Source organism: Sinohyriopsis cumingii, chromosome 10 (assembly GCF_028554795.1).
Source record: "Sinohyriopsis cumingii isolate HCF-2022 chromosome 10, ASM2855479v2, whole genome shotgun sequence".
NCBI lineage: Eukaryota > Metazoa > Mollusca > Bivalvia > Unionida > Unionidae > Sinohyriopsis > Sinohyriopsis cumingii.
The window spans coordinates 70,214,045-70,240,735 of NC_142970.1; the positions used below are offsets into that span (position 1 = coordinate 70,214,045).

A 26,691-nucleotide genomic window follows, 5' to 3' on the forward strand; every position below is an offset into this window, starting at 1 on the left:
ACATTATTTATTGTTGTTTCTCTTCAACCTAATAACTTTTGATCAACTCCACTTCTGTACTGAACTAAATTAAAGTGTTCTCTGCCCCTTTTTCTCTGCTCTTCAAATCATTAGATGCATTATTTTATTTGGAAAATTGAGCAGATGTAAGCATGATGTGACTTTTGGAGTATAACATATTAAAGGGTTCCAACCTAATAACCAATGCAATCCTGAGATGACTTTACTGCAAGAGGCAAAGATTAAATTCCACTAAAAATAAGTGTTCTTAGAAAATAAATAGATAAACAGTTACAACAAAGGGTCTTTTTGTAATGGATGAAGACAAAACATGAGGGAAATTAGGAAACTATAAAATAATCCGATATATGATGTAATAAATTGGGCTGCATGAATTTCTTACTATGCTGGACACCACATAGAATTATATCATCTCGTATTTGCTAACTTTCAGACAAACAAGTCTGCTTTAATGCCTCACAATGGTGACAGTACTCAACAGCATAAACAACAACAAATTCTGCAATGACTGGTAATAAGAGTCCAACATAAACAGGGCCTAAGTAAACACTTGCAATGGAAAAAGAAGTGGGTGGGTATATTTGAATTTCAGTGTCTTAATCACGATGAATTATATTCTCAATTAGGAAACTGAATAATTCAAGATGTGATCAAATAAAGTGGTAACCAACCACCATGTGGCAAAAGTTTTGTTGCTAACAGTATTGTTTTAAGGTACACACATTTCTATCTTTTAAATTATTTATTTATTTCAATGATTCAAGGTGATAAATATTAAATAGGCTTTTCTGGGTTACAAGTTTTGAAAAAACTTCTCCTGATATGTTGGGGCAAGTTCTCAATTGGGCAACATCTCCATGGGGTGAGTTTTCCATGTACAAACATAATGTACATAAAGCTGTTATAAAGGTTACCTGATGTGCCAGGGGTACTCACATGGCTGTTTAGCAATCACACGAATAAACAGCCTGATCCATATGGCAGTTCTATATTTGGTATGTCGAGCATTCAGTTAATCCATTTTAGAACTGACATTGTTAGAAAATCACATTTTGTCTTCCCTTCATTTCACAAACACACATTACCAATGCAAGAAGGAGTGTCAGTTGGGGAGGGGAGGGGCAATGCTCCAAACCCATAACAATATCACGGTGTTACAAAACACCCAAATCTACTCAGATCCACTGAAATCAACTAGATATTGACATAAAAGTTTTTCTCTTGTTCGGTATTAATAAAATTACATGTTCTGTATTAATATCGTCCCTAAGTAAGGTGTCTGCAATATTAGCACATGCTTGAACTCACTGGGGTTCGTTACAAAGAAAATTTGGACTATCCGTCCTTGAATCAAGGCATTGGGGTGTTATATTGTTACAGGTTAGAACCCCCTTTCTTGATTCAAGGACGGATACTCCAAATTTTCTTTGTAACGAACCCCTGTGCTTACTTTTATGAACTGGACGACATAATGAAATAACTTAATGAGACTGAATGAGAATCATAACGTACATGCACAAAGGTTGGTGGGTTAGTGCCAGTCAAAAGTTTTACGTAGCCATTTGTAGGCCACAGTATCGCATACATACATGTTATATTGTTGCTTTAAATTAGTACCTCCGTATACAAATTATATATGGAAGTCATCCACCATGTCTTTGTAAAGATGCAGCAAAAGTAGTCGAAGATGGAAACGATGCAGCTTTCATTCCAAAGGCCGGAAGTAACTTTAAAAAAAAAATAAACAGTTCGAACATGCAACCGTACTCAATAGACTGAAAACAGTTCGTAAACTGTCCGGGGGGGGGGGGGGAGGGTAAAGGAGAAGATGATGGGGATGATGATGAAGAATTACTCATTTTATCTTACCTTCATTTTAACTTTGTTCCCCTTTAGTTACCTTTTCATTTATTATTGTTTTTATTTTGTTTATTTGTTACATCAGCGTATTCCTAATTACCTGAAACGAGACCACTCATCATATCATGTATTGTTGCCAAAAGCTGCACATGAAATTTATATATGTTGCACTAAACGTTTGCGACAGAGAGGACGTACATTGTAGTATCAGACTAAGCCATACTGAAGGCTCAGGTAGTATACATTTTTTAAAAATCTGATTTGCATAGCCTGAAATACAGTCGTGCCAAATGGTGGAATTGTAATTTGTATGTATGCTCAACACACCATACAAGTTAGGCCGATAAATCAGCCCTCATGCACGTTGGTATTGATTGGCGGTTTAAGGGATGAGATCACCTATTCAATAAAACGTGCAAAAATCTGCAGTCAGTTTTGACTGCACACGTCTGTCTACATTGTATACACTTGCCGGTATTTCTCGCGGCTGTGGAGCTACCGTCAGCTAAAGGGCTCATCTCGTGCCACGTACATTATATTTCCGGAGCAAATCCTATGTTTGGTGACTTGTAAATCCAGGTAGAATATAGCAGGTATAACGGCACCAATTGTACAAACCCCAGGTGGGCGGAGTTTAATGTGTAGGGAACATTGTATTTAGAGATAAACAACACTAGCTGTGATTGATGCAATATGTAAGAGTTGTACTTTCTGATATGTTTTTTAAAAGAGTTTAGGCTCTTGGGAATATATGAGATTATGATAATTCATATCTAGTTCATACTTTGTATTTTTTTAATTTTTATTTTTTTAAATGGCTGAAAATGTGTCTCTTGTTACTAGATAACTCTTACCTAGTTCCAGCAGAGTTACCTCTCTTAAATGCAATGGAGTACCTGGTTCTGTCCTAGTTAAATTGGCAATCTAACATTGTTCTATATGACAGTGTGTAACATGCATGCTGAGGTAGGATAGAATGTATAATTATTTCACAAAACATTTGCATTGAGGTCTATGGAAAAACAACTGGTACAGTGATACCAACAAAGGCCACTGTCCAGTGTCTATTTTCAACTTCGCGCTTGATATTCAGACTATTGATATGGATGATACCAATAACCGGGATGTGTCTAAAGTGTACGCTGGTTTGTTCCGGAAAGATTTGAATGCTATGGTGACATCAGACACACATCGTTCATCAGAATCAACACAAAATGTGTGTGTGTGTGTTTGTGTGTGTGTGTGCTTTATCAGACTACCTGCAAGTGTGGCGAACGTACGATCACATGTAGTACTAATATTTGTACTCTTACTACTACCTCGTGCACAGGGTACTAAAATGAGCATATACGTGTCAATGGAGCAAGCCGGGTGTGAATCACACCCGGCGCTCTTTTAGCCTAATATCAACAATTTGAACATATTCCTTACATATAATCCAATAAATTGAGTAACCCTCTCATTTAATACCGGAAGTATCGAAAATCATTGTAGAAATAGTTGTAAAATCTCGTTTACCTTTTTATCTGATATTTTCGTTTCGATCGTCCGCCATATCAGTTCAATTAATGATTACTTCCGTTGTCAGCCTCGTTTGTTTGTGTGCCACATAAGGACATTGAGGCCTTATTTGGAAACGTAAACAAATCGTAGTAAAAATATGGTCCGGTTTGAGTCAGAAATTCTGCACATTAAAAGTAAATACGGTTTGTTGGCAACTTTGAAATTCCACCAAGAATCAATTATTCGCCACTTGATTGATAATAACATAGCGGAGAATATCCAAATATGGTCTGGCAAGCCTTACGTAAAAAAGGGGTCACGGCGAGAGTCTCGCGTTATCTGTCATGGAGGACACGTTGAGGTTAGTGTAACCATGCCAATTTATTTTATCGTGTCAGGGCTTAATAAATTCAAAATAAACCAAACTTCTTTCACAACATGATTATACTTATGTAATAGATTTCTACACTGTTTGTTTTTCTGATTTTAGTGATCATTATTGTTTGTTGCTCAATTACATGATATGGGATCAGTTCGTAGCCTCAACCACAAAAAAAAAAAAATCGAGTTGAGGCTACGACATATTAGCTAGATCACATGATACGACAAATCTATTGCCGAATGTACGATCACATTGTATGAATGATCTATTTATTACTTTAGGACTGGAGTCCGTCAAATGCTTGTCAGTGAAAGAAGTAGTGTTTTGTTCATTAGCCAAACCAGCTGTGTCGAGTTTTAGGCTTTCAAAACTAAATGTTACAGAAGAACCACCTAGTGTTTGTTGTTGTTGTTGTAGGGTTTAACGCCATTTTTCAGCACAAGATAGGCTTTACACGGCAGCCAGTAGAGGAAGAGGAACTGGTGGAGGAAAAACCATGGAAACCCCAGTAAGAACCACTGACCCACGAGAAGCTACTGGCAACCTTTCTCACGTATCCACGTTAGCCGAGCCTGAGACTCGAACCCACGCATACAGAGGTGTGATGTCAGTGATCCGGAACTGTGAGCGCTTTAGACCAGTTGGCCACTCGGGGCCCCCACATCTTGTTTGAAATTGATGTTTATTATGCAAATACACTGAGGCTCTGCTTTACCGTTTTTTTCGAATTCACGTGTATTTTTTCTTCATTGCTCGAATCCATTTAACTTGCTCCACTGTAGTGCCTTTTGAAATGTATGTATTTTATTTTTTTACACAGTCTTTGCATAATTAGTGTTTTGCATTTCGCCTTTTTCCATTTCATCTATCATATTTTGTGTTACGACTCTTTGGTCTTAAGCTAACCATGAGAAAGAAGCAAAAACCAACATTTTTTGTAAAACTTAAAAAAAATAACGTGTTTCTCTAAGTTATAAATGAAATTTCAAGAGGAAATTACAGTATTATGAATTAATTCCAAAACAATCCTAAAGCGCTCTACACAAATCTAAAAGTTTCCAGTGTTCTGAATGAATTCCAAGTCCTGAATGTGCTGATGTACAAGTAGCCTTGAATGTGCTACAGTGCGAACAGACTTGATATATGACAATGGCATTGTCCAAAATTCCCTTGAATGAATTTACAATAATCCCAGATTAATATATTAGTCCCAAGTCTATAATCACTTTGTAATTCCAATGAATAATCCTAACAAATGAGTCCTCTCGAACCATATCTAAATACAACAAATACATGTGCATCCTGATTTTGAAACGAGAACATAGCAAAATGGTAATATATTAATTGTCCACTTCTTTGCTTTATAAACACTCTACGGCTCTACATCGCAATATTTTTTTCCCTGATTTCCGTCACAATACCTCCCACGTGACAGATTTCACAAATACCTCATGTCGCAACACAACTCACCTGACTCGAGCGTCCAGTATGAACTTGCCCCAAACTTGTCAACATGTTCATTATTAAGACTGAATCTAAGGCTTGTGAACAACTATTTATAGCTGATATGCAATCTACAGTCACGCACCAAGAGTAAATAAAAACGATATAGATATACATAACACCTCCCTCATAAACAAAACGAAAGATTTATGCAATTTGCATATTTGTCGAACATACAAATAAGACTAACGTAAATAAAATTACACAGGAAAATCTCCTAGTAATGAGACAAAATATATGCAAAATAAAGCAATACAGAACTTCTATACGTGTGAAAGTGAATCTCCAAATCAGATGATCTTTTTCAAAACATCAAACGTCATCTCAACAATCTCTGATTTTTGTTTTTCATTTTATTGATGAATATAAGAGGGTTGTTTCACTGAATACAATAATCGGAGAAGAAGCTGAACCAATATCCACTTCAAGATGTTGGAAAGCCAATAGCATAGTTTAGCAGTCCTCGATAGTGGAATAATTTCTCATGTACTTGTTTAGTATTTTAGAGAAATTGCACACTGCATGACTACACCATTTTCGTCCCCTCGAATTTGCTCCACCAACCCCAACATCACATAACTCAACATACCTTTTAAATGATTGATCGAAACTTGGAGCTGAAAGAGCTGGTACACTCCTAACTATTTCCTTTAATTTATCAACATTTGTCAGACCAATACAATTTGGTTCTCTTACTCAACGAGTTGGTCAAGGGTTCAGCAATTATGTAACAATTTGAGTAACGATAGTATCCAGTCATGCCCAAAACTCGCACCAGTTGCTTGTTACTGATAAGCACCGAGTTACGATTCTATTGTCTTAAACTATGTAACAGAAAGAAGCGAAACAACGTTGTGTAAAACATAACAAAAATAATTTACTTCTCTAAGTTATAAAATCAGAATTTAAGAGGAACTTAAAGTGTTGTGAATTAAGTCCAAAACAGTACTAAAAGTTATATCATAAGTCCAAAAGAATCGTGTTCCGAATGAATTCCAAGCACTGAATGTGCTTATGTACCAATATCCTTGAATACGTTCAAGTGCCAAGAGTATTGATGTATCATAATGACATTTTAATGAAAAGAGTGATAAGCGACAAGGATTGTAAAATTCAATAAATAATTTATCTCCCTTGAATACAAAGTGAAACTGTATAATAGGGACATGCGGTATAGCGAATTAATCTCAAATAGTCCTAGAATTACATACACAAGTCATAATTATTAAAGTTCTGAATAAGCTCAAGTTGAAATCAAAGTTAAATCCAACACTGAAAACTTGGATGTGCTTATATTGACCTGTATAATATTGACGTGAGAACAGTCTTTTGTTGGATAACAATAATACAATCTAAGAATTAACTCCTTATTTGAAATTTCACTCTAAAGTCAATTCTCTGTTTCCAAGGATGTTATTTTTGAAGAGTACTCTGTATTTCCAGTGAATAAATAATTTGATTAAATTCCAGCCCAAATGAATTACTGGACACAACATAATACAATTGATTCTGCTAAGATCTTAAAGCATGAATGACTAAGTTTCAAATAAACCAAATATATATTTTAAAATATGGCGTAAAACGAGACCCCGGATAAGTATCAAAAGTACATTGTTTTAGAGGGGTCTTTGTTTTAATTAGAAAGTCCATTATAAAATTCACAATAAAAATATGACAATGATAACGTAATCTAGATATATAAATACAATGTCTTTGACTCAGCCTAAGATAATGATCCTCACCCAGAAAAATAAGTTGTTTGCAAAATTTTCACTGATTTTGGACAAGGTCAGCTAATAGGTATAATGTTAAGTTATAAATAGCATATAATACAATAAATGAAAATATAAAGAACCTAACAAACAATGCAAATTAAATATACATAACAAAGGGCAAAATTCAGTTTTTCTTTAATTAATTGTCAAATTTGTATTACTTGTTCCAGCAAAGAATTTCCGAATGGTCTCCAAATGATCTTTCCATGTGTCATTGTATATATGACGACAATGATGTACCTATTACAGCTAGTTGTTGTTATATGTATCTATCGCAGGAATGTTGACGGAAAATGTTTCATACCAGGTGGCATCACTTTGTATTGATAAAGTCCATCTGGAGTTGCAAATGCCGAAACTTAGTTTGCCCTTTCCATGATTAGAATCTGCTAAATCGATTCAAAATGTCGAACATGGTTACATATTTTGCATTTAAAATTTTGTCAATGCAGATATTGATTCTTGGTTTTGGAAATGAATCTGTTCTGGTGACATTGTTTACATTTCTGAAGTCTATGCACATATGGAAAATATTTGCTGGTTTCGGCACAAGAATAAATGGCGAACTACAGTTAGTATCATTTGGTTCAATAAAATAATTCTCCAGCTGATAATGAATTTCCTTTTTAAACAATCCTGCATGAGATCATTCATCATGTAAAGATGTTGTTTCACAGGTGTAGAATTTGCAATTTCAACACTATGGTAGATATTATTTGTTCGGGTTGGAACATCTGGAATCAATTGCTCACATTCACTTAATAACTCTTTCAATTCATTCTTCTCTTGTAGCTGTAGATGGGAACTTTCTCATCCAGATTCTCTACAATTTCCGAATTCAGAAAATTGGTTCAAAGTCCCTACCGTCTGATTGCACACCATCGTTTAAATCCTCACGGTGTGGGACAGGTACAACAAAAAAAAAACTGATTCAAAGATTAACAGAGCTATCTCTATCAACTTACTCCTTTAATATATTGATATGGCAAAGTTGTTTCTTTTTCCACTGTTCTTGAGTATTAATGATATGTACGTCATTTACTTTCTTTTCAACTGTATAAGGATGATAATAATTAACATGTAAAGGACTTTGGGGTCTGCGCAAGAGAGCTGGAATTTTATCACCCGACTGAAAATTCATTTCCGTAGTGTCTCTGTCTTGCCTTAAGTTCATTATTGACTGAGTAGAGTGAGGATCAGTTCTTGCTATTTCACAAGTCTTTGACAATTTATATCTGAAATCAGAAATGAAGTCCAGACGATTAATCTCTGAATTTTCGTTTGAAAGAAGTTTCTATTTTAAGGGCCTCAATGGTCCATGGATAGTATTTCCAAAACCTAGTTCGAAAGGTCTAAAATCTAATGAGTCTTAAACTGAATCCTAACAGCAAACAACCGTAATTGAAAACCCCGTCCCAATCTTTTCCGGTACAAAAACAATACGACCAAATCATATTCTTAAAAGTTTGATGAATTTTTCTAAAGCCCCATGACTTTCAGAGTGAAAAGTAGAAGACGTGAATTGTTGGATGCCAAATTCATGCATAACTTGTTAGAAAATTCCAGACATGAAATTTCAACGTTGATCAAATCGAACAGATTTGGTAAAGCCAATACGTGTTTATAAAGAAAACCCTTTATCAAAGATTTTACTACGGTTTTAGTCTTAATGTTCCTTAAAGGAAAATGCTCTGGAATTCTTGCGGACGCACACATTATGTTCAGCAAGTATTGCTTGCCTTATTTGGTCTTAGGTAAGGGACCGACACAATGCACCGGACCATAATTCTTCTAAATGGTTTGTCAAATGCTGGAATATGATACTGATGAACCTTAGGTATCTTCTGATTGGGTCTTCCTAACATTTCACAAGTGTGACGAGGACTGCAGTACTTACAAAGCACTTTTAATTTTCGGCCAATAAAAATGATTCAAAATCTTGTGATAAGCCATACTGACTCCTAAATGATCCTACAAGGTAGCTTCCTGGGTTACACTAAGAATTGCCTGTCTATACGAATTAGGAACAATAATTTGATAGCTTACTGGCAACTAGTCAACAGCAGTTACCTCAGGTGGTTTCCATTTCTTCATAACGATTACATTTTTCACCAACTAGCATACTGATACTTGTGTGGCTTCAGTTTCTCTAATAGCCCTATAACAGTTTGAATGTTGTAGTTGGCTTTGTAAAATATAGCAATTTTGAATTGATGTATGTGATTTTGCACTGGATTAAATCAATAGCATATCTAAGGATGCTAATATTTTAATGCGTCAGTTTGGGACTTAATAGAGTATTAATGAGGTCCCGTTTAGTAACTATGTCCGGCGAAACTGGACAAAAGTTGAAGATTGCGCTTTTGTGTGTTAATAATGGCGGTTATATCTGATTGGGTTTGTTAATGGCTTGGAGTCTGGATCCAAAACGAAGTGTTGTGCTTTAAAATTTACTTTAGAACCAAGCAGTCCAGTTTCTGAGCGAGGCTAAAAGGTCTTGACTCGGAGGGGGGGGGAGAGACACTATTAAAGGTTGTCCAAAGGATGTGAAGTTGAGTGTATTAGAAAAGAGAGGGGAAAAGAGAGGGAACCGAAAAGCTTAAATGCAAAGTCTTAATTTCATTCATAATTTTCTTTTATATGAATCTTAATATAAGGATTTTAGTTGATTTGCCTTAAATGATATATGAATCATGTATGCTAATAATTGATAATTATTAGGTGTGTGGGATATTTTGCTGACAAGAAATTGTTAGTTAGCAATAATGTGGTATAAGCTAAGGAGTAAATTGTGTTTGATTTATTTGTCTAACTAGGATGTGAAGTGTTTTCACCAATTACATGGTTGTATTATCATTTGAGCAGCGGTTGTGGGTTGTACGAGTATTCACTGATCAGCGGTATGTGTGCATATATCCGACGTTTAGTTCAAGATAGTGATTAATAGTTCAGTGGCAAGGGCCTAATTCGCATTTAGCGATGAGACGATGTTATCGATGAATTAGTAATGGTAACTTGTTCTTTTGGAGAAAGACATTACTTTTCCTACACTATGTTAATTGTCTATATAAAGAAAGAAGCTCGAGTGTATGTAGACAAAAAACCGTATTTATTGTATTAGATGAAAAGCTATGAACTGATGGCAATTGGTGGTGGAGTGTCCATTGCGAAATGTGATACAGGCTATTATGAGTGGACCGGAAAGTGGACTGTATGTTCTATTCAGAAAGAAGGACTGGACGAAGAATTAGGCCGCATTTATTCCATTTTATGAGAGAATAGCTTCCAGGCCTATAAATAAAAGATTGAACGATTAGTGTAAGAGACTGAACGACCAAGAGAGGCCATGAAAGGTGGTGGGACGCTGTATTAATATAAAAGGAACTGCTAAGTACATTTAAGAACTTCGAGTTAATTGCTTTCTTTTCTTTTCTGGTAGAGTTGCATCCTGCCATCATGGATAACCACCAAAACAGGACAAGCCCTCTGAAATAAACAGGACATCGCAGAATCTTGTTCCTGTTCAACAACTAGTGAGTGTCTTTTGTCACTATGATTATAATTGAAAGAACGCGTAGTAAAAGGAGCATCACTGTGATCTATACGTTTGTTTTGATCAATCAATACCATGAGCAAGAATGACTTCATCAAAAGCCTGACCAATAAATGCGTTAGCTAAAGGAAAAATTTCCTGATCAACGTCATTCTAAAGAGTTCTTTTTGACACGGCTCTAATAACTGGAAAATGAGGGTATAAATCAGGGATTTCATTCTCAATATCCAAACAATGGCTTGCCAGTTGCGAGTAGATTAATCACAACCTTATCTCCAGCTAGGTCATTACCTACCAATAAAAGAATACCCTCTATGGGCAAAGAAGTAACCTCTCCGACAGTCACGGATCCTGAAACTAAGTCTGATTCCACACTAGCACAAATGGAATTGAACACTAACAAATCCGCACTCTACTCCCTGAATAAAAAAAAAAACACTTTCACTGGAAGAATACCTCTCAGACAAAGGCAACGTACCTGATACTAAAAGATTCTGAGAAGCACCAGTGTCTCTTATCATTTTAATATGGATATGATCGGCAGAATCAACAATAATATAGACCAAGCAAATGTATTGCTTTCGATTTATGATAGTGATCATGACTTCATAGAAATAAGAGCACTTTTAATAACTCTGTCTTTCTTCTGCTGCTTAGTTTTCAACTTTCAACAATTATTAATAACGTATCTTATTTTCATCCTATGGGAAATCACCCCAGACTTTTCAGCAGGTTTATTATTTTGATTGATTTTAAGACTTTTAAACACCTATTGACCTCTCTAGTGGCCTAAGAGGTTACAGCGTCCGCCTCGGATGCGCGAGGTTGTAGGTTCGAACCCAGGCTGAGTAATACCAAAGACTTATAGAAATGGTATTATCAGCTGCCTCACTTGGCTCTCAGCATTAACAGGTTGGTGCTAGGATTCGTCAGCCTGGTGTCATTTGTAACACTATACCATTGGATGTACGTTGTTTCGTTCACATTGTTCTTTCAAAATACCACACGGCGCCTTCCACATAGCTTTGGCACACCTCCGGCGGCGACGAGAGTGTCTCAGATATTTACTTACCATATATCTATGTGGTTTAAGTTTAATACTTACTTAATCAAAGGTTCAAAAGAAGGAAGAAAATTAATCTTCTAAATTCGTACATCTACACAATGTTAAATGTGTACCAGTTTTACTTCATCGATGTGGAGCAAAAACGTCACCAATAGCAACGGAGTTTGGTTAATTTGATGCAAGTTCCTTGTGATGATGGTTTTACGGACGATTTCAAATTTTAGACAGAAAATATATTTTTGCCCAGTAAAAGAAATGTATAGTTAATAGTACTGAACACGATGGATCTTCCTTCTGTAAATAAAATATGAAAGAGGTATAAATGCCCTCACGATTTCATAAAAAGGTATGTGAGTTTCATTACCTTTTATTTCTCTGTTCAAAATCTCAGACTTGCATTTCTTTTATATTTGTTTTAGCTGTTTTCATATGTAGTATGATCAAGTTAATATTTGTTAACTCTTTTTTCATTTCCTCCTTAATGTCACTGATTACATGCTAGAACAATGCGTTCGCTGAGGTCGCCTAAGAACGTTTTTCCTGTCGACAATTGTGTTGCTTACTTGTGATGTTGTTGGATGTGCGTTTTCTTTCTTCCTTCTGGCTTTTTTATATCAGGCACGTTTTAATATCTGCATTTCTATTTCATCAGGGCATTCTCAACATGTCAAATTTTATAATCTCAATATTTTACAATAACTTAAAGTTTGCATCCTCTTTGATTCTGTTTTTATGTGTTGTACCTCCTCCTTGTAAATGAATGGCATAATAATTTCAGCTGGTCCCCTTTTCAACGAGTCAATGTAACTTTTCCATTTCACAAGTGCAAACTTTTTGAGAATTATACGTTCTATTTTAAAAATCTGTTCAACATTCGAACCATTGAATCTCATAAAAGAAATTACATATTTTTTCAATTATCAATTATCCTAGTTTGTGACAGCATAATATTACTAGCGCGATTTTTAATATTTGCTAAGTAAAGTTAGAAACAGATCATTTTCGTTCCTAAAGCCTGTGTATCCCCACTTTCCAAACCTTTGCCTGTAAAAACAACTGCATGACCTAAAGTACTAGACTAATAATAAATACTTTTTTTGCAGTAAACGTATGCAGTTGCTCATATTACGACTAGTATTCTGCATCAAAACCGTGATAGCTGCCATGTAAGTTCACGGTAAATTGCTGCTCCTGGTTTGTTTATTTTTCATAATTCTTGACTATGGCTAGAGTACCTAGAGAACTGAGGGGGCCCCGAGTGGCCGAGTGGTCTAAAGCGCTCGCCGTTCCGGATCACTGCCATCTCACCTCTGTCTGCGTGGGTTCGAGTCCAAGGCTCGGCTAGCGTGGGTACGTGGGAAAGCCTGCCAGTAGCTTCTCGTGGGTCGGTGATTCTTCCCTGGGTTTTCCAGGGTTCTTCCTCCACCAATTATACTGGCCGCCATGTATAGCCTATCTTGTGCTGAAAATGGCGTTAAACCCTAGAACAACAACAACAACAACCTAGAGAACTGAAAGGAATCTGCGTGTATTAATCTTATTGGAAGAGACCGACAGGTTTATACAAACATTCACGCATAGCGACAATTTCGGTTAAAATAAATATTACTTTCCAAACACAGACCCGTACAATCCAAACATGCCATCTATCATCCAACAGAGAGGGCAGGAAGTATTGATACAAATACTTTCACACAAACATACTATTACACACAAGTAATGGTAAAGAAGTGTTTATAGACACACTACTATACCCTTACACAAGAACAGACACTATCACAAAAGAAAGGTTAAGGGGCAATTTCAGTTTAAGCTCTCAACAAAATACACAAAACATACATACAGTTGTTTTGGCAAATAAGATTAGTATCCCTCTTTTCTAGAGATTTGGGGGGGGGGGGCTGAAAAAGGTCGTTTGGGTTTCTTAAATCCAAAGGCTGTTAACATAAATTGCATAGTTTCACTGGTCTTATTCGCAGACTTCGTCGCACGTCGAGCCAGTAGAATAAGACCCTGTTCGGGCATCCTTTCTTGTCAACATAAATTCTCAACAAGAGGTAATTCAAATAGTTAAATATATTTATAGTTGATTTAAGCCATTATTCTGCTTTAATTAATATTACTACTAACCATAAAACTCAAACTCTCTCTCTCTCTCTCCGTTTGTAAATTTTCATATTCATATTTAATTAATAATAATCTATTTTTAGAACATTATAATAGGTTTACAGGATATTGCAACTATGTATCACTGATATTATGAACACTGTAGAACTGTAGATAGATCACAAGGAAAGTGTAAACATACAGTTACGACGAACTATATTCTTTTAGGTTACTTGGTGCAATTTCTTTTGAAGGTTTTCATACAACCCAAATTGTTTTTCTTTCTCACTCAATATTTCTCTGTATTTTGCCCGTTATGCAGGATAGAGGGGAAGGTAACGGAAAAAAGAAAGGATTGCGATGATATCGTGTACCTGGTTAAATTCATTTAGGAAACTGGGACTATTTATACTTTTTATTGTTATTTTCATACGTCATTAATGATTAATGAGAGAAAATTCATCATTTATCTATAGGCCTTCAGTTGAAAGAATGTTTATTTATTCGTATTATTGCGCCATGGGCGGATCACAATTTGATATACAGTATTAAGACCAGATCAAAACGTACTGAAATCTTCCACCAGCCCAAACGAGCGTTACAAAATTCATCCACACTGTGGGGTTCAATTTAAACGTAACAGAGTAGACGTGTGACGTCACTGTTAATATATAGGTGTACCGGCGTTTTATTTTACGGTTTTGCATTTGCAACAGTTTGTGTTCCATACCTATGGCTGAAACAATCCTCTATGAAGTTATCCTTTTCTGGAAAAGATTACTGGTTACAGCTGCATTCGTAGTTGCAAATCAATGTCTGTGGATTATATTGCAAAACAGACACTAATAAATAATTGCCAAATTAAAAACAACTTTAATCCCTTTCCCTTGCTTTAATGGTGTGCGTGTATGGGTGTGTTTAAGTATCTTATTCAAGTATGTCTCAAGTTAGTAGTAAAGTTCATAATTGTTAAACTTATCTACCTTATCTACCTAAATATTTGTCGAACAAATATAGCAGATGAAAGCACATTTGTAAAGATAACTTGCTTATTTTATGCAGTATAGATAATGCCCTGCAAATGTCAAGTTACTCTAGGTGCGCAATACGTGATATTTTGTGCTGCACGTGTTATATGAACGAGGGTTAGCACGAGCTTTGAATATAAAGAGGTGAATTGAACAACTAGGCATTCTTGCTGCAGAATTCCTAGATGTAGAAACGAAGTTTTAAATCATGTAGAGACGAACAATGTGGCTTGCTAGCTTTGATGTCAGGGTACCAGGGTGTCGCTTGTGTAAACCCGGACAGTTTAGCTGTTGTGCTACACCATGTTTAACTGGACAAGTAATTTTAAAAGAGGTATCATTCAGCCCCGTGTGGAGATGCATTTGTTACATGTGTGGATACTGATGACTATCCTGTGTGGACATGTATTTATTTTCCTTGTGGATGCAGAAGTCTATCATGTGTGGGCTGACATTTTCCAGTTCTTTGTGGACAGTCCCGGCCCAAGGATGTGTGTGGCCACAAGCAAATAAATTGCATTGCCTGAAAGCGCGGGGCCCATTGTTGTTGCCTGGTTCGACTTGCTTTAGGGACCGGCTTGTGTGGGTGCACCTTTTAAAACTCGCGTTGGCTCGCATAATTTTGTCCTGTGCAGACCAGTATTGTTCTGTGTGAATATGTATCCGTCCGGTGCAGACAATTATGTGACCCTCCGGTGTAAATATGGTATATTCCGCCTGTCCTGGAAAGACTACTTCGAGATGAACTTTAATGAACATAGGACTGCTGACGCGTTTTCGTATCAATATAGCTTGAATTTAGTGGTGGATTGATGTCTTACTCGTTTACTGAATGAAGTGTTAATAATGTGAATTGTGAATTTGTATATGATTAGATATAGATTAAGTGCAGTTCTTGCTTACCCCCTTCGTACACAAGTACATTGACAGGCCTATTGTAAATTGAAATCGTCAAGCTGTGACAACAAAATCAAATCAAGGATACAACTACGTTTTCTTTCCTATATTCTCGTTTGAATCACAATGACCATTTCATAGCACTTCACAAAAGTACATTTTCATTCTTTCCTTCACTGTCTTTTTTTTTCTTCAGTTTCATCCCCATCACTGACACGAGTTCTTCATCTTCTTTCTTGTTGACTTTTTGCATTTCTTGACGGGTATGGATTTTGCTTATGTTTCTAAAAAACTCTCCTCTTCCACATCTATTACTTGTAAAAAAAATATGGAGCCTATACATTTTTCTTGACATATAGAGGGTATTTTGACTTTTATCTCGAGGGAAGTAGTCGGTGATCCTATCTGAAGTACGCTTTCCAGTGACTCTGCAATCTCAGACCAAAAGGGCGATCTGTTTTGACTCTTTCATGCTCTTCTTCACAATCTGAAAGCTGAATGAATTATATAGTCTTAGAGCGAGTGTCTCTCTGCCTCTTTATGTCTCTCTCTCTTTGTGTGTGTGTATATATATATATATATATATATATATATATATATATATATATATATATATATATATAATATGGAGTGTGTGTACAACTTAGTCAAATAAAATTTTGAAATCAAGATAAAACGATCACACTGTTTCAGCGAGAAAATAAGAAAAAGAAGACTATGACTTTCAGTGTCGCCTCATACGCAAACTAAATTGTACATGACAATGACTTTGAAGAGTCCTAACCAACATCCTCATGTCCTGTCACAAGACCGATAATCCTGATCCACCAACAAAAAAAGTCGTTCAGTAGCTTTTAAGATTATTTTCACATTCGAGAGACGCAAAAAGTGACTTCCAGAATATTTAGGACCAAAGTGTTTATGTATAGACCATCGTTTGCCAAAGTTAAATTGCTTGTAGAGAAAATTGGCGAAATGCGCGATATTACTCAAGACGGAATAATTGGCAAATGAGAGCCGTCATTTTCAACCGGTGGACGACAAAATAAAACTCATCAAAACACGTGGAGATCTTAAATGAAGAGTTGATCTTGGTCATTTATGAAGACGCCAGATAGTTTATACCACCCGACGATTTTGGAAATGTTATCATTGCAGCGTAAGCGACTGCCAACGGCTGTTTAGGATTGTACGATGTATTATAACCTTTAGGAGATCTTTTCATTTACTTTGACAGACAGTTTTAAGTACCTCCATCGCCCTCAAAGCAATTCAATCAAATATCGAAGGACGAACACCCAGAAAACGATATTGTCAGTTTTGCTTGCGGTTGCCCTAAACATTTACAGAGACCAGTACAGAACCCGACTGGGAGAAATTCATTCCAAATGCGAAATCAAAGAACTGACACTCAACTATCGATCAAAGGCGAGTGATGAATTCTGAAGCATTGAAAGATATGTTACAGTCCGGACAAGATCATAACGTTCGCGTCAAAAAACTTTAATAACACACAAAATTATACGTTTCCAAAAAAACAGCAAATCGTAAGTCGCCCTTTAGAAAAAGTATATCAAATAGTTACCAGAAACGAGTGCTAGTTCCAGACCCCAACACTTTATCGCAAGGACACGCCGAGCTCTAGTATAAAAAAGGGAAAACTTCCGTGCGACTATAAAGGTCGACCAAGAAAGATGAATAATTCGACAAAGTAAACGAGTGAGGGACCCACTACAGACTCCAAATCTGATAATGAACAGGAGTGTGATGATGTTGTGCCTTGCGAACAGAGTGATGCCGTACCCGACGACATCTGCAATGCAGAACGACTTTACTGTTCCTCTACTTAAATTGAAGCGATGCCATTTGTGCAAATGATGGCATTAGTGTACCAATCTACGGATGTCAACCATGCAACAAGTAGACTCAAGTATTTCAAACAACTGCTTAAATACCAGGATGCCATGCCAAGTACCAAAACGTTAGCCAGAGCCGGATTCGCTTACTCGGTACGAAGAAACAAAGTACAGTGTTTCATTTGTGGTGTGAAGATTAGTGAGTATAAAGACTCAGCTTTCCTGGAACACGTCAGATGGTCTCCGTGAAATGCAAGCACAAAATCATTTCGCGATTTTTGAAGTATTGCTATTCGCACAGTATACAAAGTCTGATTCTTGGGCATTACTATCACAGACACAAAACGCTATGTGATATAAAGCTTACTATGTGATATAAAGCTTACCATGCCACGACATTTGTCTTCAGTGTTGAAACATATTCAGTGGAAAGAAGACAATGACAGTGTTCAGGGCTCGGAGGATGACCAAACAGTTTTACAAGAACAGTTTCCACCTACTACGTTTCCAATGAATTTTGGACGTGTGGTTTTCGTGTTAGTGACTACGTTATTTGGATAAGCAACTACATGTGCGCGCATGTGTTATATCATTGCATTTGTACCTGACCATGTCTCTTGTACTACACGGCTCTAGTCATTATATTTTTATGCTGATTTTGGATGTAGAGTTAATATATTGGATGCCGAATGTAGGAGTCAGTGGGGGTTTCGAATAACTTTTGTGTATCTGTCGGTGATGACGTTGGCCCGGAAGAAGATAGTGGTCTTCTCGTGGTAAGAGACCAAAAGCTTCGGGACCAACGGGTTTGTAGAGATCAAAAGGAGCTCTTGAGGGATCATTCGGAAGACTGGGAGGGTCGGGCCATTATACAGTGACTGACTTGAAAACAAGCAATAATCTAATAGCATGGCGTTAGGTGACATAGGTCTATCTTGAAAAGTTAGAATAAATACTTGTACATACAATATATCAAACAATTCTATCATATAATATGGATAGCGAAAAATATGCAATTTTAAATTTCACTTTACCTCTACAACTGATGACTGTAATGTGGACAGCTTCCTGACAAAACCTTTTGTGCTGTGATAATACCAACTGACTTGATTCTATAAATATCCATGATATGGCGTAATCGATTACCAAAGAGCTTACGGTAATTTTATGCAAAATCGTAATTAATTGTCTGTGGCACCTAGAACTGATATATTCTCCTCAGACAAGTTGCATTTTCTAATATTTCAGGACCTGGTATTCTATTATGGCAGCTGTTTTGTTTCTTTTGTATACAAAGGAATTTAGGCTGTCTGTAATTTGTGCCAGTTTGTATTGTCCCAGGTGGATTATGAATCAGTAATAGATTAGAAATGAAATATACTCTTAAAAATGGAGGTGTAGAAGAGTCCATATTTAGCTTATTTTTGTATGCAGCAAAGAACAAACAATTGAGAATATACAGAAGCATAGCACAAAAATGACTCGAGACGTGGTCAGATCTATGACCAGAGAACATGGGGAGAGGGGTGTGAACGTAAACTTCTCTTTCGAACCCTTCTAAAACCATTCACCATAGATAATACTCTACGCAGGCAAAATCCAATGTACTGTTATGTATATTTGATTAATACTGCGTGTTTGACGTTTGTCCGTATATGAGTTCAGTGGATAGTTTTTGCATACCTGACATTTGTCATAATCGTAAGGGATAAAAAGATGTTTATTAGAATTTGAATTCAAGCCCTATCCATGCTTACGACCTAGTGGAATTTTTCATTTGTTTTCCAGACAAAACTAGCGTGTCGTAGGTCAAGTGAAATATGTATAAAAAGAAGTTTGGTAAAAAAAAAAATCATTCCTGTTCTAAGATTAGTCTGTGGAATCATTTACAGTTGTGTCCAGATATAATTTGAGAGGATTATTAATTGGAATTACAAAGTGCTCATTGACATCTGTAATAACATGTTGCTTTGCGATTACTTTGAATTCATTTAAAACTATAGGTACTTTTGGACATTCAAGACTATTGGTACATCAGGACATTCAAGACTTAGAATTCATTCAGAATACTCTATTATTTTGGACTTGTGATACGACATTTAGGATTATTTGGGATTCAGTTGACAATAGGGTAAATATATCTTAAGTTTTCACTTTGTATCTTTGAGACGCAAATAACTTGTTGATTTCACGAAACTTCTTGGTTTCTCTTAGTTCTGTTATATAGTTTAAGACCTAGAGTCCTAACAGTACGATTACGTTCATACATAATTATCCCTGACCGCTCCGGTGGCCTAGTGGTTAGAGCGTCCGCCTCGGATGCGGGAGGTATGGGTTCAATCCCCGGCTGAGTCGTACCAAAGACTTACAAAAATGGTCCTAACAGCTGCCTCGCTTGGCGCTCAGCATTAAGAGGTTACTGTTATGACTGGTCGGCCTGGTGTCAGGATAATGTGACTGGGTGGGACACCATGCTACATGTCTGCGGCATGATGCCCCAATGCTAGACATCACTATAAACTGCCACATTGCAGACATCGTAGCGATATGACTGAAAAATTGTTAAAGCTACATTAAAAATCCAAATCACATCACATCACATAATTATCCTAGTCCATACAATTTCGTGACAAACATATCTTTTATAATTAAAAAGAATAGTATCACAACTTTCGAACTTTCCCTAAATTTACACTAAACTGTTTTGCCTAATTCGTCTAGGGGTACATTCAGTACTGAAGTGGATGCATGTTTCTTTATTTTCTTTCTCCATCGATATTTGCAGTGGTGTCAATAATGCATGGTTTCATACTATACGTACAAGGGGACGATTCTAGTACAGAAATACATTTGTCCTAGCCTTTTGAGGTTAATGTTTAATCTGAAATGTGCATGAGCGACTGCCTAATTTCTCCTAGCTCTGTACACATTTACTGAAATATTATGGTAACTGATTTTGTGGGAAACCTGTCAGTTCTGGGTACATTATCCTGTCAACTAAAGCAATACCTGGGCAACAATTGTCAGCATCTTTTGTATTGTGCGTTGGTTCTTTATGATGCTGAAAATCTCGGGTTGTAGGATATTATCATAAATTCTGCGGATGGGGTAATGGAGCGAATCTAAATGAGATAATCTTGAAAGGATCAGCTTTCCGGTGCTGATCTTCTTTAATGAATCTGTTTCTGCATTTTCTGACGAGTGTGCAGATGAATATATGTTGATGACTATTTTTACGAATCTATGGTCTTAAACTATATAACAGAGAGAAGAAGAAGTGAAACCAACAATTTCAGTAACATTAACAAGTAATTTGTTTCTCTAGAATACAATTCAAAAGACACAGTATTGTGAATTATGTTCCAAATATTACTCAGTGTTCTATCACAAGTCCAAAGGTATATAATGTTCTGAACGATTTACAATAGTCTTGAATGTGGTGATGTACCAATAGTCTTGAATGTGCGAATATAGTCTTGAAGGTGCTGAGGTATCCACACTGATACAATCCAGTATATCATCGAATGAGTCACCCAATAATCCCAAAGTAGTTTTGGTGTTTAAAAAATCAATGAGCACTTTGTAATTCCAGTGATATACAAACTGTCACCTAACCCATGACCCAACATATTGCCCTGGATGTGGGTTCTTTCTAATGGAAAAGTTCCAAAATATTGTCAATATGTTCTCTTCCATAACATTCGAAGGTCATAATCAAGGTTATGTCTTGAACTCAAATTAAAGTAAACATCTCAAAAAATAACATTTGTTAGGTAGACCAAAACGCTAACCTCAATCATCGACAAAGGTCAAGCACGCAATATAAATTAAATATACACAACATTTATGTAGTTTTGTATTAATAGCATGTGGTTTTAAAGCCGTGAGGGATCATCCTTGACCACGGCCGTAGCTGAGAACTGTTTAATGCTACCTATGGAAATATATATGTTAATATAATAAGCATAAAGGACATCCTTCCAAGACAAGAGGCCAGCAAAAAAAGAAAAATAAAAGAAGAAGAAAACAAAATACTCTAATGCACTTTGTCAGTGATTTGAAATATGTTTCGGTGCCAGGCCTATTCTGTGCATGAATCATTCTCGTGTTTAGCAGGCAATGAAACTGTACAATATAATTAACAATTTACAAACTCTTGCCATGACTGGAAATAATTATCTCAAAAGATTTTTATGCTCAAAATCAATTTTAAAAAGGCTTCATACTTATGACACTGAAACTGTTACAAAACATAAGTTTTATCACATTTGTATTTTAGAAGACTAGCCCTTTAAAGAAGTCCCTCCCACACAAAGCTCTGTTGATACTGATGGATGATTTGAGGGTGTGGTGTTTGCAGACAAATCTGTCCACAGCACGTTGTACGTTTTAGACACTTACAGGCATTTCTTGCGTCTCTCGAGCTACCATCGGTTCAAGGGTCCTTTAGGCGATATGTGCAGAATATTTCCATATCAGATCCGATGACGACTTGTAAATCCACGTGGCAGTAAGCAACTTTACGTCTTGTGGCCATTTTGAATGTCATGGTTGTTGCCAAATACCGGTATGTGTCTATATTGTACTCAATCTGATTTTTACACGAAATTGCACATTTTGATGAAGATGTGGCATCATACCATCGAAGCATCTATCAGTATCAAAACAGCTTGAGGAAATGATTTAACGGACTGCAATAGTTTTTTGAAAATATTCTGGAATTACTATCTCTAATTTTTTTTTTCCACCAAAAGGACAAGACGAATAATATTGGATTGTGTAAGGTATGTCATAGGAAGAAAAAATAGGATCGTTTAATGTTTCCAGTCGAAAGAGAAAATTCACAAAAGCTAATTATGATTATATCCAGCAAATCATTCATTATTGTGGAAAATGCTGATGTACAAAAAAATTTGCGCTTTCTTTCTCCTTTTCCTTTTGTGCTGATATGCGCTGTGAAAGATAAGCTTTTTTCAATCTCCAGTCACAGATCACTGTCTGATTAATTCCATATTTCTTCACGGCTTCATCATTTCCATTTGTTTCAGCAAATCGAACTACTTCCAGTTTGAATTCATTTGACAAAAATCCCTCCCCAGGCTTGCTCTTAAACCTTCCATGACTATCTCTTTCCAAACTTCTTGCAACTTCTTTCCTTTTCTCAAATTCAAAATTTTCCTCTTTCGAACATTCAGGTTTAACATACTGTTGAAGATTGTGACATTTTACAAATTGATAAAACCATTTATGGCTGCCTTTGAACCCAGGTGAATTCGCTTGCTCTGCAAAAGATAGGGCTTTGGCTCGAATCTCAGCTCCTGTGATTTTGCGCCTTTCACTTATGATCCAGTGTTTCACAAGACTTTCTAGAAGGCTGTACTGACGTGGGGAAACAGTGGGCTTCAATTTTAAAACGTTTCCTTTACTATGTGAAAGCTGTTCTTTATGTTTCCTCCATAACCTGACATTTGTCTCAGGAACTCCATAAATTCTTGCAGCTGCACGATTGCCAAGCTTTTCGGCACATTTAACAGCTTCAATTTTGAAATTTACTGTGTACCTTTTTCTTGTTGGTGATTTCGCATTAGGACTTAGGGCGCCATCTTTCTTGCATACAACCTTCGTCCTATACTTCCTTGTCCACCATCCAACTGTATTTACATCTAAACCATATAGATCGGATGCTGCCTTGACCCCATGCTCTTTGGCATAGTCTTTAACTTTCAGACGGAACTCTTCTGTACAAATTTCTCCAGTTTCATCAATTTTTGTCACACTAACGAACCTCTCAAGAACTTGCTTTACCCACGGGATTCCAATTTTTAAATCTGGTTTTCCTATTTCTTTTGCGATTTCTGTCGACTTGTTTCCGATGATAGTTAAGTCATCAGTTATGTTTGAGCTGTGCTTGGTTTCCAGGAGCCAATTTATCACCTTGTCTTCAAGGTCGGTGTGCTCACCTATCTTGATATAATTTTGGAGATTTGATTTACAAACTGACTTTTTCTTGGCCTTTTGTGTCTTCTTTTTAAAGTAGTTCTTCAGCAACATCCAATCTCTGATGGTGTCTTTGGATGCATTGAAATGAGTCGCTGCAGCCTCCAGTCCAAGTTTCTCTGCGTATTCAGAAACTTTTATCTTGTGCAACATACTCTCCAGCTCTTCAGCATCTAAAGGGGTTTCCTTGTCTTTTCTCTTCAATGCAAAATCTTCTGAAACCTCTTGACCATCCTTTAGTGACTTTGATCTTCTTGAAGATCCCGGCTGCATCCTACCATCCTCTGAATCATCTATGTTGAGTGAACTCACAGTCCCATATGAGATACTTGGCTTGAGAGTTCTGCCATACCTACTAACATGCCGTGATTTGCCATCTGATTCAGACCGATTCTTAGCGTTTCCTTGATTCATCTGAAACAAAGGTACAATTAAATCTTCCTTAATGGATATCTCCTCCCAAGTCTGAATTATTCAAAACATTGACCTTGACCTTTGTATCGTGTCATCTTCAAAGTAATCTACTAAACCAATGTGCAATATCACAATGGGTCTGACAAATCCAGATACCTATGGCTACTAGAATATTCTCTCTAGGTTACCATATGTTAAATTTAATTAGCCCACGAGGCTACGCACATTTGTCATCCCTTGTTCTATTTCCTTCAAAATCACCAACTGTTCTATATGAAAGTGTCTTATCTTGGAAAGCTAATGAATATAAGCTGGGCTACCAGTTCCATCGGGCTTTAACTGATTTTGAAGTCTGTTGGTCTGATATGAGGATCCACATAAATAAATAAATAAATAAATAAATAAATAAATAAATAAATATTTAAATAAATAAATAAATGAAAGCAGCACATCTACCATCTTTACCGTCTGAAACATGGAATAAAACTGAAAGTAAAATATCAACCAGTACCTAAATATTGTTACAAGTTTGTTAAATCCTATTGGTGATTTTGTTGGCGATAAGTGACCAAAAGAGTTCTATGCTTCAGCTAAATATTTATTTATTGAAAATGATTTATTAATACAATGGGTCTTTCCTAACTTTGCTGTTAGCTTGTCCATGCTCATTTATACAAGAAAAAAATTCTTTCCTACTGAATCAAATAAATCATATTTCACAAACGTAAATGACCATTATTACAAGAACTAAAAGACATAGATCGCTCTCGGTGCGGGAAGTCGTGGGTTCGAAACCCGGCCGAGTCATATCAAACACGTATAAAATGGTGCTAACAGCTGCCTCGCTAGGCGTCAGTATTAAGAGGTCAGTGTTAGGACTGGTCTGCTTGGTGTCAGGATAATGAGACTGGGTGGGACATGATGCCACATGTCTGCGGCATAATGCCCTAGTGCTGGACATCACTATAAACTGCCATACCGCAGATATCGTAGCGATATGACTAAAGCTACGTTAAAAATCCACACACACACACTAAAAGACAAAAACAAAATATCAGCAAAACAAAGCATTAGTTTCTGAGATATTCTGTGTCTAAGTCACTATAAAGTTGCTGTATTTTAGTCCAGGGTGTGGAATTTAGGTAGCTCCTAGGGCTACTAAAACTTTATCCGCGCTTTATCTCTATGCTTAAAAACATGACCGTAAAATACATCTTAATCCATACTATAGAAGGGAAAAGATAAATTTTCACACCAACGTTTTTTTTTTTTTTTTTATATTACTACGCATTATCTTAGCAACAGAAGATGCTCACCTAACGGGTTCTATTCCCAGCCGAGTCATACTCATACCAAGGACTTATAAAAATGGTACTAACAGTTACCTCGCTTCGGCGCTCAACATTAAGCGGTTAGTGTTAGGACTGGTCTGCCTGGGTGGGACATGAGGCATGTGTCTCAGACACCATTATAAACTGCCACACTAGGGACATCGTAGCGATATGACGGAAAATTTTTTTAAAACTATGTTCAAAATTATTGGGGGGGGGGGCAAACATGCAATGGTCAGCTATTAAGTTTTACGGATGTAGGACAAAACATGTTTAGAGGTGAAATGGTGGGGGACCTGCCCCTTTACCCCTCCGTGCGGGCGCCCATGCCATCTTCATCGATTCAGGCCTAAACAAAAGTCCAATTTATAGGCTACAGTATAAAACTGTAGACCGTACCACCACCTTTGATTTAGGCCTTTTTTAAGTTATGCATTAAGCTATATGATATATCTAGCTGCATTTATTTTTCCCCTCTGTTTGCATGTATATTAAATCACGTTTATTTGATGTCTATTTAATGATGTTGTATATAACGTCAGTAAGAAGCCGATTAGAGCTTGTGTTTTTAATTGTGGCTTTTATCGATAAATCTTATCTTAAATAATATTCATAGCAATAAATGGTTTTGAGACGTCACTCGTTTTCTCATACTAACTGTCTTTAAGTCATTTTTCGATCCATTGCATCTTTTGTTTTGGGTTCTATTTCTTCTTTCTTTTGATCAAAGTAATCGCGTGTGCTATTCATAGAACTCAAAAGCGACGTCGTCACTTTTCAAATCTGGAAGTTTGACCTGGATTATCTATTGCAAATCCAAATGTTTGACATGTACTTTATGGGTCAGAAAGTTGTTTTTTTTCCAAGGAAAACATTCCTTTAAAGTTTTCTGGAATTTTTATTTTTAATATTTTGCAGTAGTGTACCTTATTACTGGTCTATAAGATTAACTTGGGAATTGGTGTTACGGAGCCAAACAGGAATCCCCGTATTAAACTTTGGGATTATTTTATGCCGTTTCCATGTTTAAATCTTACTGAGCCATACTGGAAATGCAATACTTTTTTTTATCTACTATCCAAACACACCGCATATGAAGCACCCGCTTCGTAATTATTATTATCCAAGCATGTCACATATACAATCCAGCATCCTTGTTTTGATTACAATCCAAGTAAGTATGTTATATTATCATTTTACTCAGCAATAACACTTCATTCATAAACCCTAAACTTACATACACTCAAACGTACTACACAATCAGATACAAGTAGGCAAGGGTAGAACGGTTGATAGACTGTCAATTAAACATAACATACAATGAAACATAAGAGAAGGGCGGAGTGTTTTAAGTTTTAGTTGTATGCAAATGTACAGATATAAACAAACATTCAATAAT

General features: G+C 36.4%; 1 protein-coding gene across 1 annotated transcript in view; it reads right to left on the minus strand.

The window, feature by feature from the left end:
• Positions 1–26,691, minus strand: part of LOC149790361 (uncharacterized) — a 161,582-nt gene that overhangs the window by 48,220 nt on the left and 86,671 nt on the right. The window contains exon 5 of the mRNA XM_089973207.1: positions 22,442–23,961. Coding sequence (XP_089829333.1) covers positions 22,442–23,961 — 1,520 coding nt within the window. The remainder of the gene's footprint in view (positions 1–22,441; positions 23,962–26,691) is intronic.